Below are 19,219 nucleotides of genomic sequence, written 5' to 3' on the forward strand. Positions count from 1 at the left end.
AAGAGTCACATGCTCTACCAACCGAGTCAGCCAGGTAGGTACCCTGAACTTGGTCACTTTTAGCTTATTTCTCAAGACTCTCTCTAGGAATGGCATTTGCTACAATTTTCAGGCAAGCACAGTTCTCTTTTCCTCTGCGCAGAGGTTAATAGGAGATAAGGCTAGAGCAGCCAGGGGCATATGGAGAAGGCCTGGCAGAGATGCCCCCAACCTAGAAAAAAACAGAGTTAAGAAGGAAGGAGAGGGGCACCTGGGTGGCTCAGCGGGTTAAAGCCTCTGCCTTTGGTTCAGGTCATGATCCCAGGGTCCTGGGATCGAGCCCTGCATTGGGCTCTCTGCTCCAAGGGGAGCCTGCTTCCTCCTCTCTCTCTGCCTGCCTCTCTGCCTACTTGTGATCTCTGTCTGTCAAATAAATAAATAAAATCTTTAAAAAAAGAAGAAGAAGAAGAAGAAGAAGAAGAAGGAGAAGGAGAAGAAGGAGGAAGGAGAGTACCTGTATCCAACTGTACCAAAGCAGGCTTCCCTGAGTGTCTCAGATAATATGACACAGTAAGTTATTTTTTTAGCTGTGTTTCTGTCACTTGCATCAGAAGAACCTGGACTAGTAGACCATGAGCTGTAGCTGAAAGCTGGTCTCCTTAGCTCCAAGAGGCTCATCCCAGGATTTCCTGGGAGTCATCCCAATGCTTAACTCCGCAGCCACCCTGTGCATCCTGAGTCCCAGAGGTCAGCTGAGTTCTGACATTTTTAATGCATTCACCTTTGCTCTCCTTAAATGTTTTCTTTTGGCGGGCGTGGGTGGGAAGGTGCAATGAGCATAAGTAAGTAAAGATAATTATTTCAATAAATCCAGTTTCACTAAACAAATCCAGATTATTTCAGGCAGTGCTCCTTGTTATGAAATGAACCAAAGCTTCCCAAGGACTGAGGTCACAGTGCAGGTCCTGACAAAGGACACAGACAAATTCTCAGCAGCTGAGTGGGGGACTCTCTGGCACCCCTCCCCGAGTCCTGCCCCCTGGCTTCTCTGGATCTAGATGTCTGTATTCAAGGCACAGCTCTGCTAAAGCTATGTGACCCTGGGTAAGTCTCCCAACCTGGCTATGCCCATTTCCTCATCTGAAAAATGGGGAAAATAATAGTGTACGTTTCAGAGGATTGACAAGAGGAGTGGATATGTGTAAGGTGATTAGCACAGTACTGGCACACAGTAAGTCCTCTGTAAAAGCTGAAATTGTTATCCCCAAGGCTGGCTCCTCCTGGTTCAGCCCACGTAAGCCTCGGGCTTCCATGGGGCAGCCCCCGCCTTCTCATTCCCTCACGCATTTTTTTTTTTCTTTCACGGCTTTTTCTGCTACAGGATCCTTTCTCTTTTGGTTTCGTTTTTTAGAAAGGCTGTAAGCTTTTCGAAGAACAGAAACCTCGGGTCATCTTGCCCACTGCTGTTTCCCCAGCTCCTAGCCTATGGCCTGGCACGTAGTAGGTGCTCAGTAAATAGTGGTTTGAATAAGGGACGGCAGCCCAGTGGCAGCGGCCACTTCCGTGCCAGAGCCTGCCACGCCACCAGCGCCACGACTTGCTTGGCGGGGGGCGGGGAGGGACACGCTGGGTGTGAGCCCTTTTCTCCGCTTTTCAACTTCCCCGTGTAACTTTATGTGAGCACCACTCCAGAGGCTCCCAGGACGAGGCCACCGCCCCGGAATCTGGGCCTTCCCGGTTCTGCCTTTGGGGAGAAGGGAGGGGCGGTGGCCCGCGAGAAGCCAGTTCCAGGCGCGTCCTGAAGTCCCTCCCGCCGCCCCGCGTCGCTTTAAGGCGGAGGCCGGGGAGGGGGCCACGCCACCCGCCGGCTCCGCGCACGGCTCCAGACTTCGGCATTTCCTCCCCGCTAGCTGGCGCGGACTCTTCTCCCCTCGCAAGAGGAAACTCCTGGGGCCGAGTAACGGGAACAAGCGCGGAGGAGAGCGAGAACGAGCGCCGAGAGGCAGCCCGGGAGTGCCGCCCAGGGTAGGAGGCAAGCCCGGCCGGGTCAGAAGCTGGCCGCCGGCAGCGAGCCGGGGCGCCGGGCGGGGAGAGCCGCCGGGCGGGACCAGGCGTGCAGCCGGCGCAGGGCGCGGCCCGGGGCCCGCGAGTGCAGGGCGGGCCGCAGCTGGAAGGAAAACTTGAGCTGGGAGACGGGGGCGAGCTGGAGGGCGCCTTCCCCCCGCCCTGCGAGGGGGGAGCCGCGGCGGAGGCGAAGGAGACTCGGACCGCGGGGCTGCCCGGGCGCTGCCCGCATGCTGGGCCGGGGGCGCCGCCGGGGCTCGCGCCCTGGGCTGCAAGGCCGCCGCTGCCCCGGGCGCCCGGTATGTCGGTGCACTACACCCTCAATCTGCGCGTCTTCTGGCCCCTGGTGACCGGCCTCTGCACTGCCCTGGTGTGCCTCTACCATGTCCTCCGGGGAAGCGGGGGCGCCCGGGCCGAGCCCCCCGACGGTACGGACGGCGGCTTCCCGCTGCTCAAGGTAGCCGTCCTGCTCTTCCTCGGCTACATCCTCCTGCGCTGTCGCCACGCAGTTCGGCAGCGCTTCCTCCCAGGGTCTCGTCGCCTGGGGAGCCACTCCACCTTCTCTCCTGGACACTTCCCAGAGCCGAGTCTTGGCATCTTGCTGGAGAGTTACTACGAGCACGAGTTGCGCCTGTCCCCGCACGTGCTGGGCCACAGCAAGGCGCACGTGAGCCGAATCGTGGGCGAGCTGGTGCGGGCTGGCCGCGCTCGGGGGTCCCCTGGCCCCATCCCCGGCGGGGCGCTGGCCTTGGCCTTCCGTGGAGACTTCATCCAGGTGGGCAGCGCCTACGAGCAGCATAAAATCCGGCGGCCCGACGGCTTCGACGTGCTAGTGCCGCTGCGTCTCCCGCCGCTGGTGGCGCTGGAGCCCAGGAGCCTGGGCACTGAGCCCGCGCTGGCCCCAGCCTTCCAGGGCTGCTTCGTGTGCGCCCTCAAGGCTCCGCCGGGGGCCTCCGGGAGCCACTGGCTCCGGGACTGCAAACCCTTCGCCGACGGCTTCTGCGTGGACGTGTTTGGGCGGCGTCACCTTTCTGCCCCGCTGGTGCTGCGCTGGTTCCAGGGGCACCTGCAGCGCTCCCTGGCCACCGTGCGTTACAGTCTGGAGGGGCGTTGTCGGGTCAGCCTAACCCCGGGCGGCCTGGAACAGCCTCCCACCCTGCACATCCTGCCCTGCCGCACCGACTATGGCTGCTGCCGCCTGTCCATGGCAGTGCGTCTCATCCCCGCTGTGCATCTGGGTGATGGCGTTTTCCTCGTGGCACCACCACCATCACCCTCACCCGTCGGGCCCCTGTCCGAGCTCCCGGGAGGCCTGCGCACGGATGCACTGTGGGGTGTGAACACAGCTCGGCAGGAGCAGAAGCTGCTGTGCTGGGTGCAGGAACGGGCCCCTCCAGGTGCCTGCTACCTCAAGTGCCTACAGTTACTTAAAGCTTTGCGAGACCTGGGCGCCCGCGGGCTGGACCCGGGGGCCACAGCCCAGTGGGGACGCATCCTGTCCTCATATGTGCTCAAGACAGCGCTGCTGGCGGTGCTGCTGCATGAGGGGGTTCCTGCTCAAGGCTGGGACGAGGCACACCTGTGCGATCGGTTGGAAGAATTAGTGCAGTTCCTTAGGGATTGCCTGCTGCGACGCCAGACGCTCTTCCACTGCGTCCTGGGCCCTGGTGGGGCAGCTGCTGAGGTGGGCCCCCTGCCCAAGGTACTGCGTGAGGCTGCCCCGGTTGACCTCCTGGCTGCATTTGACAGGCAAGCCCGGGAACTTGCCGCATCGAGGTTGCTGTCCACCTGGCGAAGGCTGCCCCAGCTTCTCCGGGTCTACGGAGGTCCTCGCTACCTTGACAGGTGCCCCCCATCCCGGAGTCAGCGGGCACAGGGGTTCCCTGAAGATCAACCATAAACCTTGATAGTGCCCCCACCTGGCCTAATGCTCCTAAAGCTTCTTCCACCACATGGGTTGGGGATGGCAATGAAGCCAGTTTCATGCAAGGAAATGAGGTGCCAAAGGTGTTGGAAAATTGGGAGGGTGACATTTGGTGGCTTATATGTCCCCCCTGGCCCCACAATCCAGTATAGCTATGGCATCTTGTTCACACCTACCGGTGTATTCTGAGCAAGCTACAGAAAGGCCTCCAGCACCAGCAGCTAAGAGTTGGTTCAAATGTTGGTTTGTGTGGAATGATTCTGCAGAAGGATCCAGCTTTTAGGGAAGCCCCATGAAGGAAGCAAGAACTAGCTGCAGAGAAACTGCCCTCGCTCCCAAATTTAAAGAAGCTAATGTGTTTTTTGTTTTTTTGCTGTAACTACTTGCTCTGTCCTGGGTTCCTGATTGTCTTTTAAAAAGTGTGAATCTTTATCTACAACTGGAATTGAAGTTCTATTCTAGGGGCTTATGTTCTGAGGAACACTGTTTCCACTATTCAAATTAATACTAATGTGTTATTTTAAGTGGTACCATCAGGGGTGTTTGACAGGATTGCAAAGAATTAAGTCACATGTGTTGAGAGGCAGTCAAGAGTTGGTTAGAGAAACTTCCAGAGCAAATAGCACTTTATTTTGATCCAGTCCTTTCATTTTGTGGTAATTGCCACTGCCAAGTGTTGCATCGGAAAGGGAGGCCAGTTACATTTATTATTAAGAAATGTGCAGTCTTAAAAAGCAGGCTTGCCTAACATCCCTACAGGCCCACCCTGGAATATGTACCAGTCCACACCCACTCATGGAGAGCCCACCGTGAGCCAGGCACGGTGCAAAGTAGCAAAAGATCCATGTTTAGGACCACACTGGTGCGCAGGGAAAACACATGGGGTTTTGAGAAAGATACATTTCAGTCTTTGCCTATCCAGGTGACTCACCAGAGCTTGCTGCTTCCTGGAGACAGAAACATTTTGTTGTTGTTTGAAGCCTTTTGAACAAACTCCTCTGCATGGGGGTTTCTGAGTTTCACGAGATAATGCGCAAATGCTTGTCTTAGTGCCTTGCGTGTAGTTAGCTCTCTCGGTCAGTGCTCAGTTATGGTTAGTGGTTACCACGTTTCCCTCCCATCGCCCTGGCAGCCTTTAAGTGGTCCTAAGGCCAACTTGGAGGAGCGGTTGATTGGACCCAGGTCTTGTAAAGCATTTCCTATAGAATTCAGTATCTTGGGCTCTGTGCTCCCTGACCACCTACCAGCAGTCAGCAGAAGAGAGCGAGGGAGGAGGAGGGGAGGGGGCCATGGCTCCTGCCAGCAGTCTGTTTTTTTTTTTCTTTGCACATAAATATCCCCAACTCACTTTGGGTTTAGTTTAGGTTCAGAATAGTCCATCATCTGCTTGCCTAATAGAAAATGCAGCCAGTCCCACCCAGTGTTAGACTTTGGGACTTTGAAATATTTTTGACAAAGACATGTATTTCCTTAGACTCTTAAAGGTAAAACTTGGAAGACAGAAATAGCCACCTGAATAGGGCCATTGTTTAACTTCTGAGTTATTTTGAGGGAATTCTTTAAACTTTCTTTAGGGGACCTACTTGGCCACGGCAGGAAATCCTTGTGAATAAATGATTTGCAGGGAATCCTCGCGGGAGCTGCAGAGACTGAGATCTTTTGCAACCTTGGACTGGAAGAGAAACAGTTGCAAATGTCGTGCCTTCTCTTTCAGGTTGTTCTGGGGACATTCCTCTTGATATCGCAAAGGTCATTCCCAGCTTTTAAGGTCAGTGTTAGGTCATAAGGTACTGAGTTTAGCAAAGGGATCAGTCTACCAGCTTCCTGCAAAGATGTAAACCGCATAATGTTTCTTAAAATTGCTTTTTAAAACAGATGCAAAGAGTAAGTAGATCTCTCTGTCTATATATATATATATATATATATATATATATATATTTATATTGTCTCCATATCGGCTCCAATTCCCCCTGTAGTCATTAAGTCTACTGCAGTGGGGAATAGCAAAGCTGTTGGAGGGATGATAGAGCTTTAAAAGCGGAACTTTCCAAACATCTCTAGTTGAGTTGATAGGTTCCTTTTTTTTTTTTTTTAATCTTAACTAGTCTTTTAAAGTTTAAATCTGGTAACGTTTTGTTCTTGTAGTGTATTGGTATTTTTATTTTAAGGCTAATTACCCAAAGCCTCATCCATCCTCAAGATTTTAAAATTTTATTATTATTTTTTAATTAATGGGGCATTGTGTTTGTGAATTATTAAAATATTAATGTTTTATTTAAGTGTCATGCTGAGCGATAGTTCTCTGTACATGGCAATCAAAACCTAGAGATTTCGATCAATTTTGATCAATATTTAGTGATCCCAAACATGTACTGTGTACAAATGAAATAATATGACATTTTAGCCAGGTGTGATGGTTGCCCGAGGCACTTAAATTAAGCTCAGTTCTGTCTTTTATCAGGGCTCCGTCATCTCCTTGATCTGAAATGTACACATTTTTGGTGTATACTTGGTACTAGAGATTCACGTATGCAAAGATTCTTACACAAGAAGCCTCAATATTGCTCATGGTAAAAAAAAAGAAGAAGAAGAAGAAGAAGAAAAGATTAACTGTCCAGCCAGTGCCCGAAGAAAAGTTTTGGGGAGGACGACTCAGCCATTTTTCCAAAAGATACCCTTCAGTTACTCCCACTGACCTGTCTTGGGAGCTATCCTGGGAGGCTCATGGTTGTGGGCTGAGAAAAGGAGATTTTTTTTTTTTTTTTTTTTTTTTTTTGGCAAGAGGAATGAAAGAAGCTATAAGAAGGAAGACCGGAAGCAAGAGAACCAAGAGAAATCTGAAGAATTCAAGAGGGAGGCCTTAAAGAGGGAACTGAAGGAAGAGATGGGGAGAAGGGGAACCCCAGGGGGAAATCACATGAGGGTGTAAGAGGTTTGGGTAGGAAACACATTTTTAGGTATGTGCTATTTCAAACCAGGGGTCGCAAACTCAGCAGCCTGCAGAAGCAAGGCAGGGAGATCAGTATGGGGAGGGGTAGGTGGGTGGATGGTGGGGACTGTGCCCCTCTTAATCATGGCAGCCATTGGTCGGCTCTGTGCTGGGAAAAAGGTAAGGAGGGGCTGGAAATCAGGAATTTTTTTTAAGTGAGACTTTCTCAATTTTAAACAAAATCATTTTGAATTGTCCCAAATGCCACGTGGGCCAAACAGGACATTTGCCTGAGCCTGGGGCCACCAGTTTGCGACCCCTGCTGAACCCTCCAAGTATGTATAAGGTTATATTTATTGTTCTGGAGACGTTTTTGTTATACATAGTTGGGGGTGTGATATTCCAAGTCCTTCTTTCTCAGAGCTAAGCTTTATTGTAGAAACAAACAAACAAACAAAAAAATTAACAAGGCCGCAGATAACACTTAACTCACAATTCCCAGAAGGACGCTCATCCCGGAGCTGTTCTTGTCCAGCTACACAGCCTCCAAGCAAACCATTGGGGGTCAGTTCTTGGCATTTCCTTCCTGGTGAGTGGAGGCTAAACTCCTCTGCTCTGCCTCAGAGTTCACAGATGAGTAATCAGGAAGGATTGCAGAATAACTAGTTTCTTTTTTATTTGTATTTTGTTGTTCTTTTAAAATTAATCATTTATTTTAGTAGTAGGCCAGTCTGTGGCTTAGCAGTGATGGTAGATGGTCTTGGACCCCAGAAAACCAGGGCTGGGTCTTCAGGCCAACCTTCTTAGGCTTGTTACCATTCCTACCACCAAGAACACTGTTGGCTCCCACCAAAACTGACATCCTGGCATTCGGAAGGGGTGAACCTAACATGCATGCTTCCAGAGCATCTCTTTTAACCTCCTGGAATAAGTCACTCTTTCTGTAAAATGTGGCCTTTGAACTCGGCGAAGAAGATTTAACTTATCCCTACCCACATGGAGGAAGGCTATTACCTCCTTCCCCAGTAATGAGGGAAATGAACCTTACTAATTTCCAGTGATCCTTGAGAGGGGAAAAAAGTTCAGTGTTATCATCTTGGTGTTTGTTAATTTTTTTTTTTTAACACACGTCTGTTACTTAGACACTACTGTTTGTTTTCTTTTATACCTACATAGCACATGATTTGATGGGAATTTAGCAAGTATAGATTGGGAGAGGGTGAAGATAATATGCAGTCATCTATATAGAGAGAATAGCCTTAAAAAACTATACACAATCTGGTTTTTGAAGTATCAGATATTCAGGAAGATTTTTAGCACCTTTTGCTTTAAAAAAAAAAATTGTGCCTTGATTCAGTGACTTGACTTTAAAACATTCCTCTTATTTTATTGTTATTTGAAATGTGTATTCTGACCCCAACTGTGTATTATGATGTAGTCGTTGGCTGCAGTCATAGTATATGGTTTGTTCCAATAACAGAGACCAAAGGGTTAATCAATCAAATATGATCCCGCTGCTACAGTTGTGTGATTAAAAGGAGTTTTAGGTCACATCCCACTTCTGTGGCCCAAACAGTTGAGGCCAGCTTTTTGTTTTCTGTTTCAGGTTGGAGTAAATTTGCACTTTTAATCTTTTGAGGGGTTTTTTTTGAGGGGGGGAACTTGTTCTTTTATACTTTGCTTTGTTAATAAAGTAACTTGTAGAAAACTCTAGACTGAATGTCAGATTTGGGGAGGGCTCTCCTCTTTCTGAAGGACAGCCCTGGCTTATGATTCCTTACACAGGCTCACTCGCTTTCAGCATCTGGGTGCCTGGGAGTCTTTCTCACTCAGCAATGTTAGAACAATTGTATACAGTTGACACTGCACGCAGAAAGGCAAGGATGTTAGTTCACAGCTCTGTAGGTTTGCAGCCCAGTGTCCTGCCTTCAAGTCTTTTTCCTTGCCTAGAACCTTCTGCCTGGCTCCCCCCCCACACACACCCTGTAACACAATTCAAGTCTTGGCCTGTGGCTCATTTATTGCTCAAGACTTCTGCTCAGAAATCTCTCAGGCCCTCGGGCGCTCCCCAAATGGTAAACATTTGCTAATAGTGAAAAACCACGGGGCTTAGTGAAAGATGGAATCTTGGAGATGATGTAGGACTCCTCGAAGTCTTGGAGCCGGGTGGAAATTGAGAGAACCTGCAGCCACAGGCTGGTGAAACAGGAGTTCATGGGGCAGAGGTGGTGGGTGTGTTTTGCTCAGTTTCCAACAAGTAGTTGGTGACTGGGTATTGTCCCCGGTGTTGAGGACACATGCGGAAGTGACCCAGACGGACGGGGTCACAGAAGAGGGACATCTCACGGGGTTTGGGAATTTCAGGGAGGGCTGCTTGGAAGAAGCGACATTTACGCTGAGATCTAGAGGCTGGTAGGAGTTCGCTAAGTGTAGGGAGCTGGGCAGGAGAGCAATGTATCAAGGACAGAAATGAACGGAGCATTTCAGTTTGGCTGGAAAGTGGGGGTGGGTGGGAGGGAGGAGGCTCCAGCGGCAAAGAATGAGGTGGAAGAGGGAGGAAGGTGTCCGGATACAGGGGTCTTGAAGCCAGAGCTTCTCCAACTGGACTATGCAAACCACTGGAGATTCTGCTTTCCTACCAAGCTCCCACGTGATGGTGACGCTGCTGACCCTGGGGGCCACACTTCGATCACAGGGCTAGACACCCTGATAAAGGTTTGGAATGGTCCCCGGAAATACTGGTGAACCACTCTAGACAAGAAATGGCAGCAGGGTTGCCTTTGAGTTTGGCTCACTCTGGCTGCAAGCTGGAGGGGAATGGATTAAGCAAGGGTTGGCAATGTATTTATTTTTATAAATAAAATTTGTAAAGCCATGCCCATGCATTTATGTACTATCCCTGGCTCAAGTCAGCCCACACTGGCAGAGCTGAATAACTAATACAGTCCTGCAAATATTTACTTTCTAGCCCTTTATAGAAAAAAAAATCAGCTGGAAGTAATCAGACTGGGAAGTCTTCAGATGCTGCAGCAGTCCACGCCTGGGCAGGGAGCCTAAGCTGGGGACAGAGAAACAAGTTGCCCTAAAGACAGAATAGAGTCCTGGCTAGGGCCAATGCTTTGACACCAAGAGATGTGTCTTCTAGTCTTGCGTGCCACGTCTCTCATCCGCGTGTCTCTCTGCCAATTACCTAATCCTCTCGCAACCTTGATTCCCTCATCTAGAAGGTGGGGTTCATAGTAGAACCTCCCTCGTAGGAGTGAGCGAGGATTTAGTGAGATTGTGTTCCATGTTCCAAGCACCAGAATTGGCCGTCAGTGTAGAAGTAATTATTGGAATGGAAGTTTGATTTAGTCCACGTCTCCAACCTCTTCCTCTGTTCCTTGTGTGGCTCATTCCGTTTCCACTACAGGGTGGTTTCCCTTTTGTCCGCACAACCATCTCTCTAGCTACTCCAATTTTGTTCACCTCTTTCCTTGATGTCCACAGCAGTCTGCTCAAGAAAAGGCTCTCTCTCACTCTGGGTACGATGGTGGACTAATGACAAAAATGGCCCCTGTCCTCCTCTTCCTGCCCTGATGCCTCTGCGGTCTCCCCCATCAGGAAGAGGAGGCTTCTCACCTACCCCAGATATGGAAATAACTCTGTGACTTTCTTTAGTCAGTAGAAGGTGGCAGAAGGGATGTTTCGTGATTTCCTGGCGTGGGACTCAAGAGGCCTTGTCTGCCTCTGACTGACCTCTTATAAGCCTTCTGCCACCATGTGACTAACTACCCTGGGGGAGGATGAGGGACCACATGGCTGCATCAACCCTGTCCCCAGAGTGGATAGCCAGCCACCTGTGAGACACGGGAATGAAGCCATCCCACACCGACCTGACAACAAATGGACTGAAACACCTGTGAGAGCTCGGCCAAGGCCAGTCTCACTTGGCCCAGATTAGCAGAAGCACTTAGCAGGCCCATAGCCTCGGAGACATGATAGACATTGTTTTAAGCCACAGAGTTAGTGGTAGTTGGTGGCTCAGTGATAGCTTAAGTGATTCGGAAGCTTAAAAGACCAATCTGGCATCCATGGGCTGCCACGGGGTTACACACAGGCTATCCTTGACTTCGGGATATTTGACTTTGGAAACGGCCAGACTTAAATCTGGGTGCTTGACTGACGCCCCAAACCACCTTGCCCGCAGGAATCCAGATTTCCCTCACAAGCAGCCACAGCGGGGTGTTGGCCTTCCTTTGGGTGCTGAATTGGGCAAACGACCCCATCTTTGTGCCGTGTGTGTACACCGTTGTTTGACCGTGTTCTTGCACTTGCCCTTATCTTCTAAAAACAAGCAGAGGCCGGGAAAAGAAAAGTGCCGATTCAGGTGACAACACGCCCCAGGTCTCCAAGGTAATACAATGGGGACACTGATTCCACATGCCCACAATGGCCAAGCTTCAGCGGCAGTGGGATGCTCTCCTGGGCCTCTGAGCAGCCGGGCGGTGTAAAGAAAGTGAACACCAGCATTGAAGGGCATGTAGGAAACTGTATCCGTTAAGAATACATTTGGCTACAGGGTGCCTGGGTGGCTCAGTGGGTTAAGCTCCTGCCTTCCACTCAGGTCATGATCTCAGGGTCTTGGGATGGAGCACCGCATCGGGCTCTCTGCTTAGCCGGGAGCCTGCTTCCCCCCGTCTCTCTCTGCCTGCCTCTTTGCCTACTTGTGATCTCTGTCTGCCAAATAAATAAATAGAATCTTAAAAAAAAAAAATTTGGCCACAATTTGCAAAAACCTAACCTATAGTGACTTAAACAAATAGCGGCTGATTTTTCTGCATCTGCGGGAGCCTGGACGTAGACAGCCAGCAGCTCGGGGATGCATCAGGGACTCAGGCCTCTTTCTGCTCCGCCATTCCTACTTGTCATCTCAAGAGCCCACACTTGCTACTGCAGTTGTGGGCTTCGCGTCTGGCCAGGAGAAGAGACAACGGATTAGGCAACGGGGCTGATTTCTCCTCCCATCTCATTGGCCAGGATGGTGTCACGTGACCACTCCTGGCTGTAAGGGATGCTGGGAACCAAAGCCTGGTGCCTGGCCTGGAGCGGCACTGAGCGAAATAGGAAGAAGAGTAGATGTCGGTGGGTAAGTAAGATTCTGCCACAGAAATTCTAACAACAAATAGCAGAAGAGGGTGTCAAAGAAAAAGTCATTAAGTGCGCCTGGGTGACTGCGTCGGTGAAGCGTCTGCCTTTTGCTCAGGTTGTGAGTCGGGGCCTGGGATCAGCCCCACCTCCCGCTCCCAGCTCAGTGGGGAGCCTGCTTCCCCCTCTACCCCTCTCCGCACTCCTGCCCTCTCTCTCAAACACATAAAATCTTAAAGTAGAGAATATATAATTCCATGCTAATATGATTTATTAAGTCTAAGACATAAGACATTCCATACTGATATGATTGATTAAGTCTAAGACAATCTAATATGATTGTCTGAGTCCTTGAATATAATAAATGCTCAATAAATATGAGAACGGAAGTCCCATTCAGTGGCTGTAATCTTTTGGGCAGGTCGGTTAACTCAACTATCTGGGCCTTTATTTCCTCATTTGCAAAATGGCAGGGGGTAGGGATAATCCCACCTTTTATAGGTTTGTTGGAACATCCAAGACAGAATGCATGTGAAATGGAGAAATGCTATCCAAATTTTAGCTGTGGTCTTGAAGTAGTGTTCCAGTGTCTTTGAAACACTAGGAAGGTGAATCTGTTTCTTTTTCCCTTTTTTTTTTTTAAAAAGATTTTATTTATTTATTTATTTGAGGAGGAGAGGCAATAGGGGAGGGAGAGGAACAAGCAGACTCCAAGTGGAGCCCCAGGTGGGGCTCAATCCCATGACCTTGAGATCATTCCCCGAGCTGATATCAAGAGTCAAATGCCCAACCCACTAAGCCACCCAGGTGCCCCAAGGTGAATCCATTTCTTAAGTGGGGGGAATGTCACCCTCAGGCACTCTGCCCAGCACCTCCCCACCACCAAGCTTCCTTTCCTTCAGGCCTGTGAGGGAGCGGCAGTTTTGAATATTTGTTCCCAGGAGGGAGGACATCCAGGGAAAGGATCCACCAACCCCATATCTCTTTCTTCTGAATTATGTGATTTTCTTAAAGATTTTTTTTTTTTATTTATTTGACAGAGATCACAAGTAGGCAGAGAGGCAGGCAGACAGAGAGGGAGAGGCAGGCTCCCTGCTGATCAGAGAGCCCGAGGTGGGGCTCGATCCCAGGACCCTGGGATCATGACCTGAGCCGAAGACAGAGGCTTAACCCACTGACCCACCCAGGCACCCCTGAATTATGTCATTTTCTTATATGCTTTCTCTCTACGTCATTTCTCTCTCTCTTTTTAAAAAAGATTTTATTTATTTATTTATTTATTTATCAGAGAGAGGGAGAGAGAGCGAGAGAGCGAGCGCACAAGCAGGCAGAGTGGCAGGCAGAGGCGGAGAGAGAAGCAGGCTCCCCGCTGAGCAAGGAGCCTGATGCGGGACTCGATTCCAGCACCCCGGGACCATGATCCGAGCCTAAGCCAGCGACTTAACCGACTGAGCCACCCAGGCATCCCTCTATGTCATATCTCAAATGAAATTTCATTTTCATTGCTTGAGTCCTAGGTGGAAAGCTCAAGCTGGTGGTTCTCAATCCTGGCTCTATAACAATCCATGAGGGGCTTTGTAGAATTATCCACACTCAGTGCGGTGCCTGGGTGGCTCAGTCCATTAAGTGTCAGACTCTTGATTTCAGCTCAGGTTATGATCTCAGGGTTGTGAGATCGAGCCTACGTCAGGCACTGCGATTCTCTCTCTCCCTCTGTTGCCCCACCCCCACCCCTTGTGTTCTCTCTCTCATTTTCTCTCTCTCTAAAAAAAATGTCCCTGCTTAGAACTCCACCCTGGCCCAGTGAAGTCAGAAACTCAGGGAATGCAGTCCAGGTATGGGTGTTTTCCACAGCTCCCTGGATGATTGTAGAATGCAGCCAGGGTCATGAACCATGGGGCCTTTGGTGAGATGGCCCTTAGGTCAGAGAACCTGGAAACCCCAGCTGGTATGTGGGAGGTATGCTCTGAGGCAGAGACAGACGGCTGAAGGGCGGTGATGAAGGTGAAAATATAGGAGTCCGGGATGGAATTCTTCAGTTGAGATACAGGGCAAAATATCACTACACAGGCATAGGATTTAATCCCCCTGGCAGTTCCCCTTTTCTCCAAACCCAAGGAGATGGAAACAGAAAAAAAAAAAAAAATTAATTTATAAAAGGCATCAGAGTCATCCTGAAACTTCTCTGAAAAAGAAAAAAAAAAAAAGGAAAGAAAAGCTTCTCCCTTCAGAGGCACACTGCCCTTGTTCTTTTTGTCTTGTAGCCTGGGGAGAACACAGGTCATATACAGCCTGTCTTTACAAAATGCTGGCTCTTTTCATGAATATTCAATGGTTTTGCCCACACTTTGTCTCAGTCTCCCTCCTCCCCCCACTACCACCTTTGATGCAGTGATTTTGAGCTTGCACTTAAGAAAAATTAAAGTTCATCAAGGCACCTTCCAATAAAGCTGGGGGAGGGGGGCAGGTGGGGGAAATAAGGAGTCCTACTGCGTGCCAGACTCAAACTAAAAGCTTATAATGACCTTATCAAAAGATTTTTATCTTCATGGTTTATTTAATCATTGGTCTCCTCGAATTAGGAGCTAAGCCTCTGATGGGTGACTGTCGATCCTTATCAAAATAAAACCATTAAGACATATTTCAACCCTGGAGAAAAATGGGGTGGCATTTGGAGGTGGGGGTGCCCTCGGAGTCTTACGTGGCCAGAAACTGCAGGCTGAAAACGCTGCTCTCTGTTTTAAGCAGAGGATTTGTGATGATTGATTATTTTTCCTCTGATAAATACCCAGTTTCCAAAAGCAGTCTATTTAGTAAGGATCTTCATTTTCCAAGGATTCAAAATGCATGTGGCTGTCCTCTCATTAAACACAGACCCTTGAGACCAGCGGAGGAGTCTGAGCCCTTCCCAGGTGCGACAGAGACACTCCTGCTCGATGAGTAACCCCGTATTTCCCGCCCCGCTGCAGTCAGGCAGGGTCAGCTGACCGGTTCCCAGCAACGGGCAGGGAGCACAAGGGACTTTCTCATGGTCCTGCAGAGGCGCTAAAGGTCACACATGAACATGGTGGCATCACAAGATGGAACTGAGTCACTACGAAGAGTTCGGGAGGCTCACGTGCTGGCCTTTGCATGAAGGAAAAATAAACCTTTGTGATGTTAGCCTCTCGAACTGAAACGTTGGGATTCTTTGTGGCTGCAGAGAAGCTGCGCTGAACTTATGCAACAGGACATGGAAGAGGGCTCCTATCGTAACCCTGTTTGGGAAGATCCCATTGCGAGCCCCTCATATGCCGTGTTTGTACTAGACGGGGAGAAGATGCCCTCTCCCAGGACCCCAGTTATGAAGTGCTCCATCTCCATTGGCTCATTCAGTAAAGAATCACTGAGTGTCAGCTATGTTCCAGGACTGGTGCTGGCCCTGGGGACAGAGTGGTTAGCAAAACAGCCTCCATCTTATTTTTGCCTGCAGCTTTCAGTCTGCTGGATGAGACAGACGTTGGACCAAAAAGGATGCCAGTTAGGGGTGAGTAACTATTGGAGGTGAATGCTTGGCGGGAAGGAGGTTTCTATGACTCTGTAGATCAGAAGGGACTTTACGGCAGCCCAGGGAATTAGAAGAGGCTTCTCCAAAATTTTGAAGCCTGGCACCCTAACTGTGATAGCCTGTCTCCGGGAGCCACCTTGCAGAGCACTTACTAAGTGCAGAGCTCTGCGCCAAATACTTGACACATGCCATTCCTACTTGACCACTGCACCAGTCCTAGGAGGTAGTACAACTACTATCCAATCCCACTTTACCGGTGAGGAAACTGAAGCTCAGCAAAATGAGGCCACTTACCCCACACAGTAAGTACAAACAGGGATTTGAATCCACATCTGCTTGGCTACACCACACACTCATTTCTGGCCCTTGCAAACCAGAGCCAAGGAGGTTAGTCATGCAGGAAGTCACCCCTCATGAGGCCCACAGTGGGAGATCAAAATGAAACCACCAGGCAGATGTTTACAAGTTGCCTGGAAAAGCCACCCACCATAGGAGGGGGGGATAGCTTTCTCCCCACTTCCCAAGCCCCTCCTTAAAAGCTCCAGTGTTCCTTTTTCATTTTTACAGCGTCCCCTCCCCCTCTCCCCAGAGGACTGACTTCTCCTTTCAGCAGACAGGAAGGCGTGGGTTGCTGGCCCTACAGTAGCCCAGCCACTGACAGATGATGGCTTCCTTCCAGACTTAACCCAGATGAAAACGATAGGGACATACTAGCTCTTTCTCCTCTTGGCTTGGTACCATGCTTTCCTTTCTCCTCAGAACAGAAGCAGGAAGGCCTGAGGGAGCTGCATTGAAACGTTAGCCGATTAGAGCCTTACAGAAAGATTAAACTGATTCTATGTATAGACACATTTACACTCATTCTGACACACGCTTTCCATGCAGACGTGTGTGTACACATACACGTGCGCAGACATACCCACTCTCAAACTCTAACACATACACTCGTAGCTAACACTTGAAATACTCACTGTATCCCAGGCAGTCTTCTAGGTATAGACAAATGATTGCTGATTGCTGGCGGGCCCAAACCAGCCTGCCATCTCTTCGTGTAAATAAAGTTTTATTGGAACACAGCCATGCGAATTCATGAGTGCATTATCCGTGGCTGCTTTGACACTACTCATCAGAGTTGACTAGTTGCCACAGCATCTACACGGCCAGCAAAATCTGAAATATTTACTACCTGGCCCTTCATGTGGGTAGTTTGCCAACTCCTCTTCTCAGTGCTTCAAAACTGCAAAGTATGACTGCCGCATAGCTAATCACCCTAAAACTTAATGGCTTAGAAACAGCCACCACCATTATTATATGTTATGATTTTGTGTGCTAACTGAGCTCTACTGCAGTTCGGCTCCTTGTAATGTCAGCTAGAACCACAGGCCTTTCCAGGAGGGCTTGCTCCCATATCCGGTAGCAGGTGCTGCTGTGGGCTGTGAGCTCAGTGGGCACTGGCGACCCACGGCATGCCTTGGTTTCCCTCCACATGGCCTTACTTTCTCCCTCTAGCATCTTAGAGCTCGGCCATGGGGTTCCAAGAGGCAGCATTACACCTTTGCAAATGTAGAGGCCCTGCAGATCTTCTAAGGCCCATATTCCTTTGGTCAGAACAGATCACAAGTCCAGACCAAGTTCAAGGGGAAGTGACATGGACCCCACCGATCTGTGGCTGGGCTGGTAAAGTATTTGCAGCCGCCTTTGATCCACCAGAGTAAGTACTTCTTTTCATTTTGGACATAGGGAGATGGAGGCACAGAATGGTTCATTAACTTGCCCAGCAACACCCAGCTAGGGACGCACACAACGTTGTACACACTCAATCACACAAATATACCCAGGCATGCACCATCATACGTTACACACATATCCATCACATCCACATCCACAGTTCACGTCCTTATACAGTGACACTGTCACATCTGTACGTCCTCCTACAGACACCAAGTCCTCAAGCAAGGTCACATACACGTGCATGCATGTTAGCACATATGCACAGACAGATACACACACACACACACACACACAGGTACTCCAGACATAAACACCCTCCACGCCCACGTATGTAATCACACATAGGCGCTTGCATGAAGACACATATGTGCACAGCCTGATCCTTCTCCGCTGACCACAGTAATTGGTACCAGTGACTTCTCGCTTTTGCATGAGGTGTCCTGAGGCCAGAAAGCCCTCCTACCTTCCTTCTGTTGTGCAAAGTCTCTCTGCACACAAAGAGGCCCACAGGCCCGGGACCCTGAGTCCTTGGCCCCACTCAGAATGGCCATGGGCATGAGACCCACACACCTTTGCTGATGTGTGATGTAAGGAAGAGGGAAGTCAAGTTCGTTGCCCAGGGTCACACAACAGACGCCACGGAGCTGGCACTGTGCGCTAACTCCCCATCATTCAGCGGGGCTGGCAGGGGACTCAGGGCTGCTGGACAAATGGATGAGTTAGAACCAATTCATTACTGGTTCAGTAACGATTGTCTGGAAGACACTTGGTTCATTCAGGAGCAGTTTTAGGTTCACAGCAAACTTAGTGGGAAGGTACAGAGATTTTCCATCTATCCTCTGCCTCCGCACAAGCATGGCCTTCCCCGTACACACAGCCCCCAGCCCCCCGAAGTGGTACATTTTTGTTATAAGTGATGAGCCTACATTAATGCATTACAGTCACCCAAAGTTCATAGTTTTTACCTCAAGGTTCATTCCTGGGTGGAACATTTTATGAGTTTGGACAGATGTATAATGACTTGTATCCACCATTATAGTATCATTCCGAGTATTTTCACTGCCCTAAACACCCTCTGTGTCTGGTCTAGTCATCCTTCCTTTTCCCATGACGTCTAACAACCACTGATCTTTTTATTTATTTTTTTAAGATTTTATTTTTTTAAAGTAATCTCTACACTGAACATGGGCCTCGAACTTACCACCCCAAGTTCAAAAGTCTCATGCTCTTCTAACTGGGCCAGCCAGAGCCCCGACCATGATCTTTTTAATGTCTCCATAGTTTTGCCTTTTCCAGAAGGTCAGATAGTTGGAACCCTGTACACACTGTAGTACGTGATCCTTTTTCAGACTGGCTTCTTGCCCTTAGTAATATACATTTAAGATTCCTCCATGTCTTTTGGTTTGAGAGTTCGTTTCTTTTTAGTGCTGGATAGTAGTCTGTCATCTGGATATGCCACGGCTCATTTATGTGTTCACGTACTGAAGGACATCTTGGTGGCTTCAGTATTCATTGTAGAAAGCAGGTAGAACAGAAATGCTCCCCAAGCCTTATGAGTCAGACACCAAGGATGCCAGAGAGACATCAAAGACGTAGAGAAGAAATGTCCATCTTTCCTCCTTCATTTGGTCACCGTCTATCCCAGCCATCCTCAGTCCTAGCCAGACATTACAGTGACATGGGAAGATTTTTAAAAAATATTGCTGTCTGGGTCCCACCCCCAGAGACGATGATTCAGTTGGTCTGGGCTAGAGCCCAAGCATCACGATTTTTTTTTTAAGAAACCCAGGTGACTCTCATGTGGGCTTGAAAACCACTGCTCCACTGAGATCCCACTGTAGGTGGAAAATTCTTCTGGTGGCTCTAGAGTAGAAGTTGAAGGTTGTCTGTTGCAAGTTTAAACCAAGTGGGTCTGGTT

General features: G+C 49.3%; 1 protein-coding gene across 1 annotated transcript; it reads left to right on the forward strand.

Moving 5' to 3' along the window:
• Window positions 1–1,400: 1,400 nt before the first annotated feature.
• On the forward strand, window positions 1,401–5,251 carry ITPRIPL2 (ITPRIP like 2). The gene has a single exon (XM_032836205.1). The coding sequence runs from the start codon at window positions 2,345–2,347 to the stop codon at window positions 3,941–3,943; it is 1,599 nt and encodes a 532-aa protein (XP_032692096.1). The 5' UTR covers window positions 1,401–2,344; the 3' UTR covers window positions 3,944–5,251.
• Window positions 5,252–19,219: the final 13,968 nt, after the last annotated feature.

Source organism: Lontra canadensis, unplaced genomic scaffold (genome assembly GCF_010015895.1).
Source record: "Lontra canadensis isolate GAN:19392208 unplaced genomic scaffold, GSC_riverotter_1.0 scaffold91, whole genome shotgun sequence".
Taxonomy (NCBI): Eukaryota; Metazoa; Chordata; class Mammalia; order Carnivora; family Mustelidae; genus Lontra; species Lontra canadensis.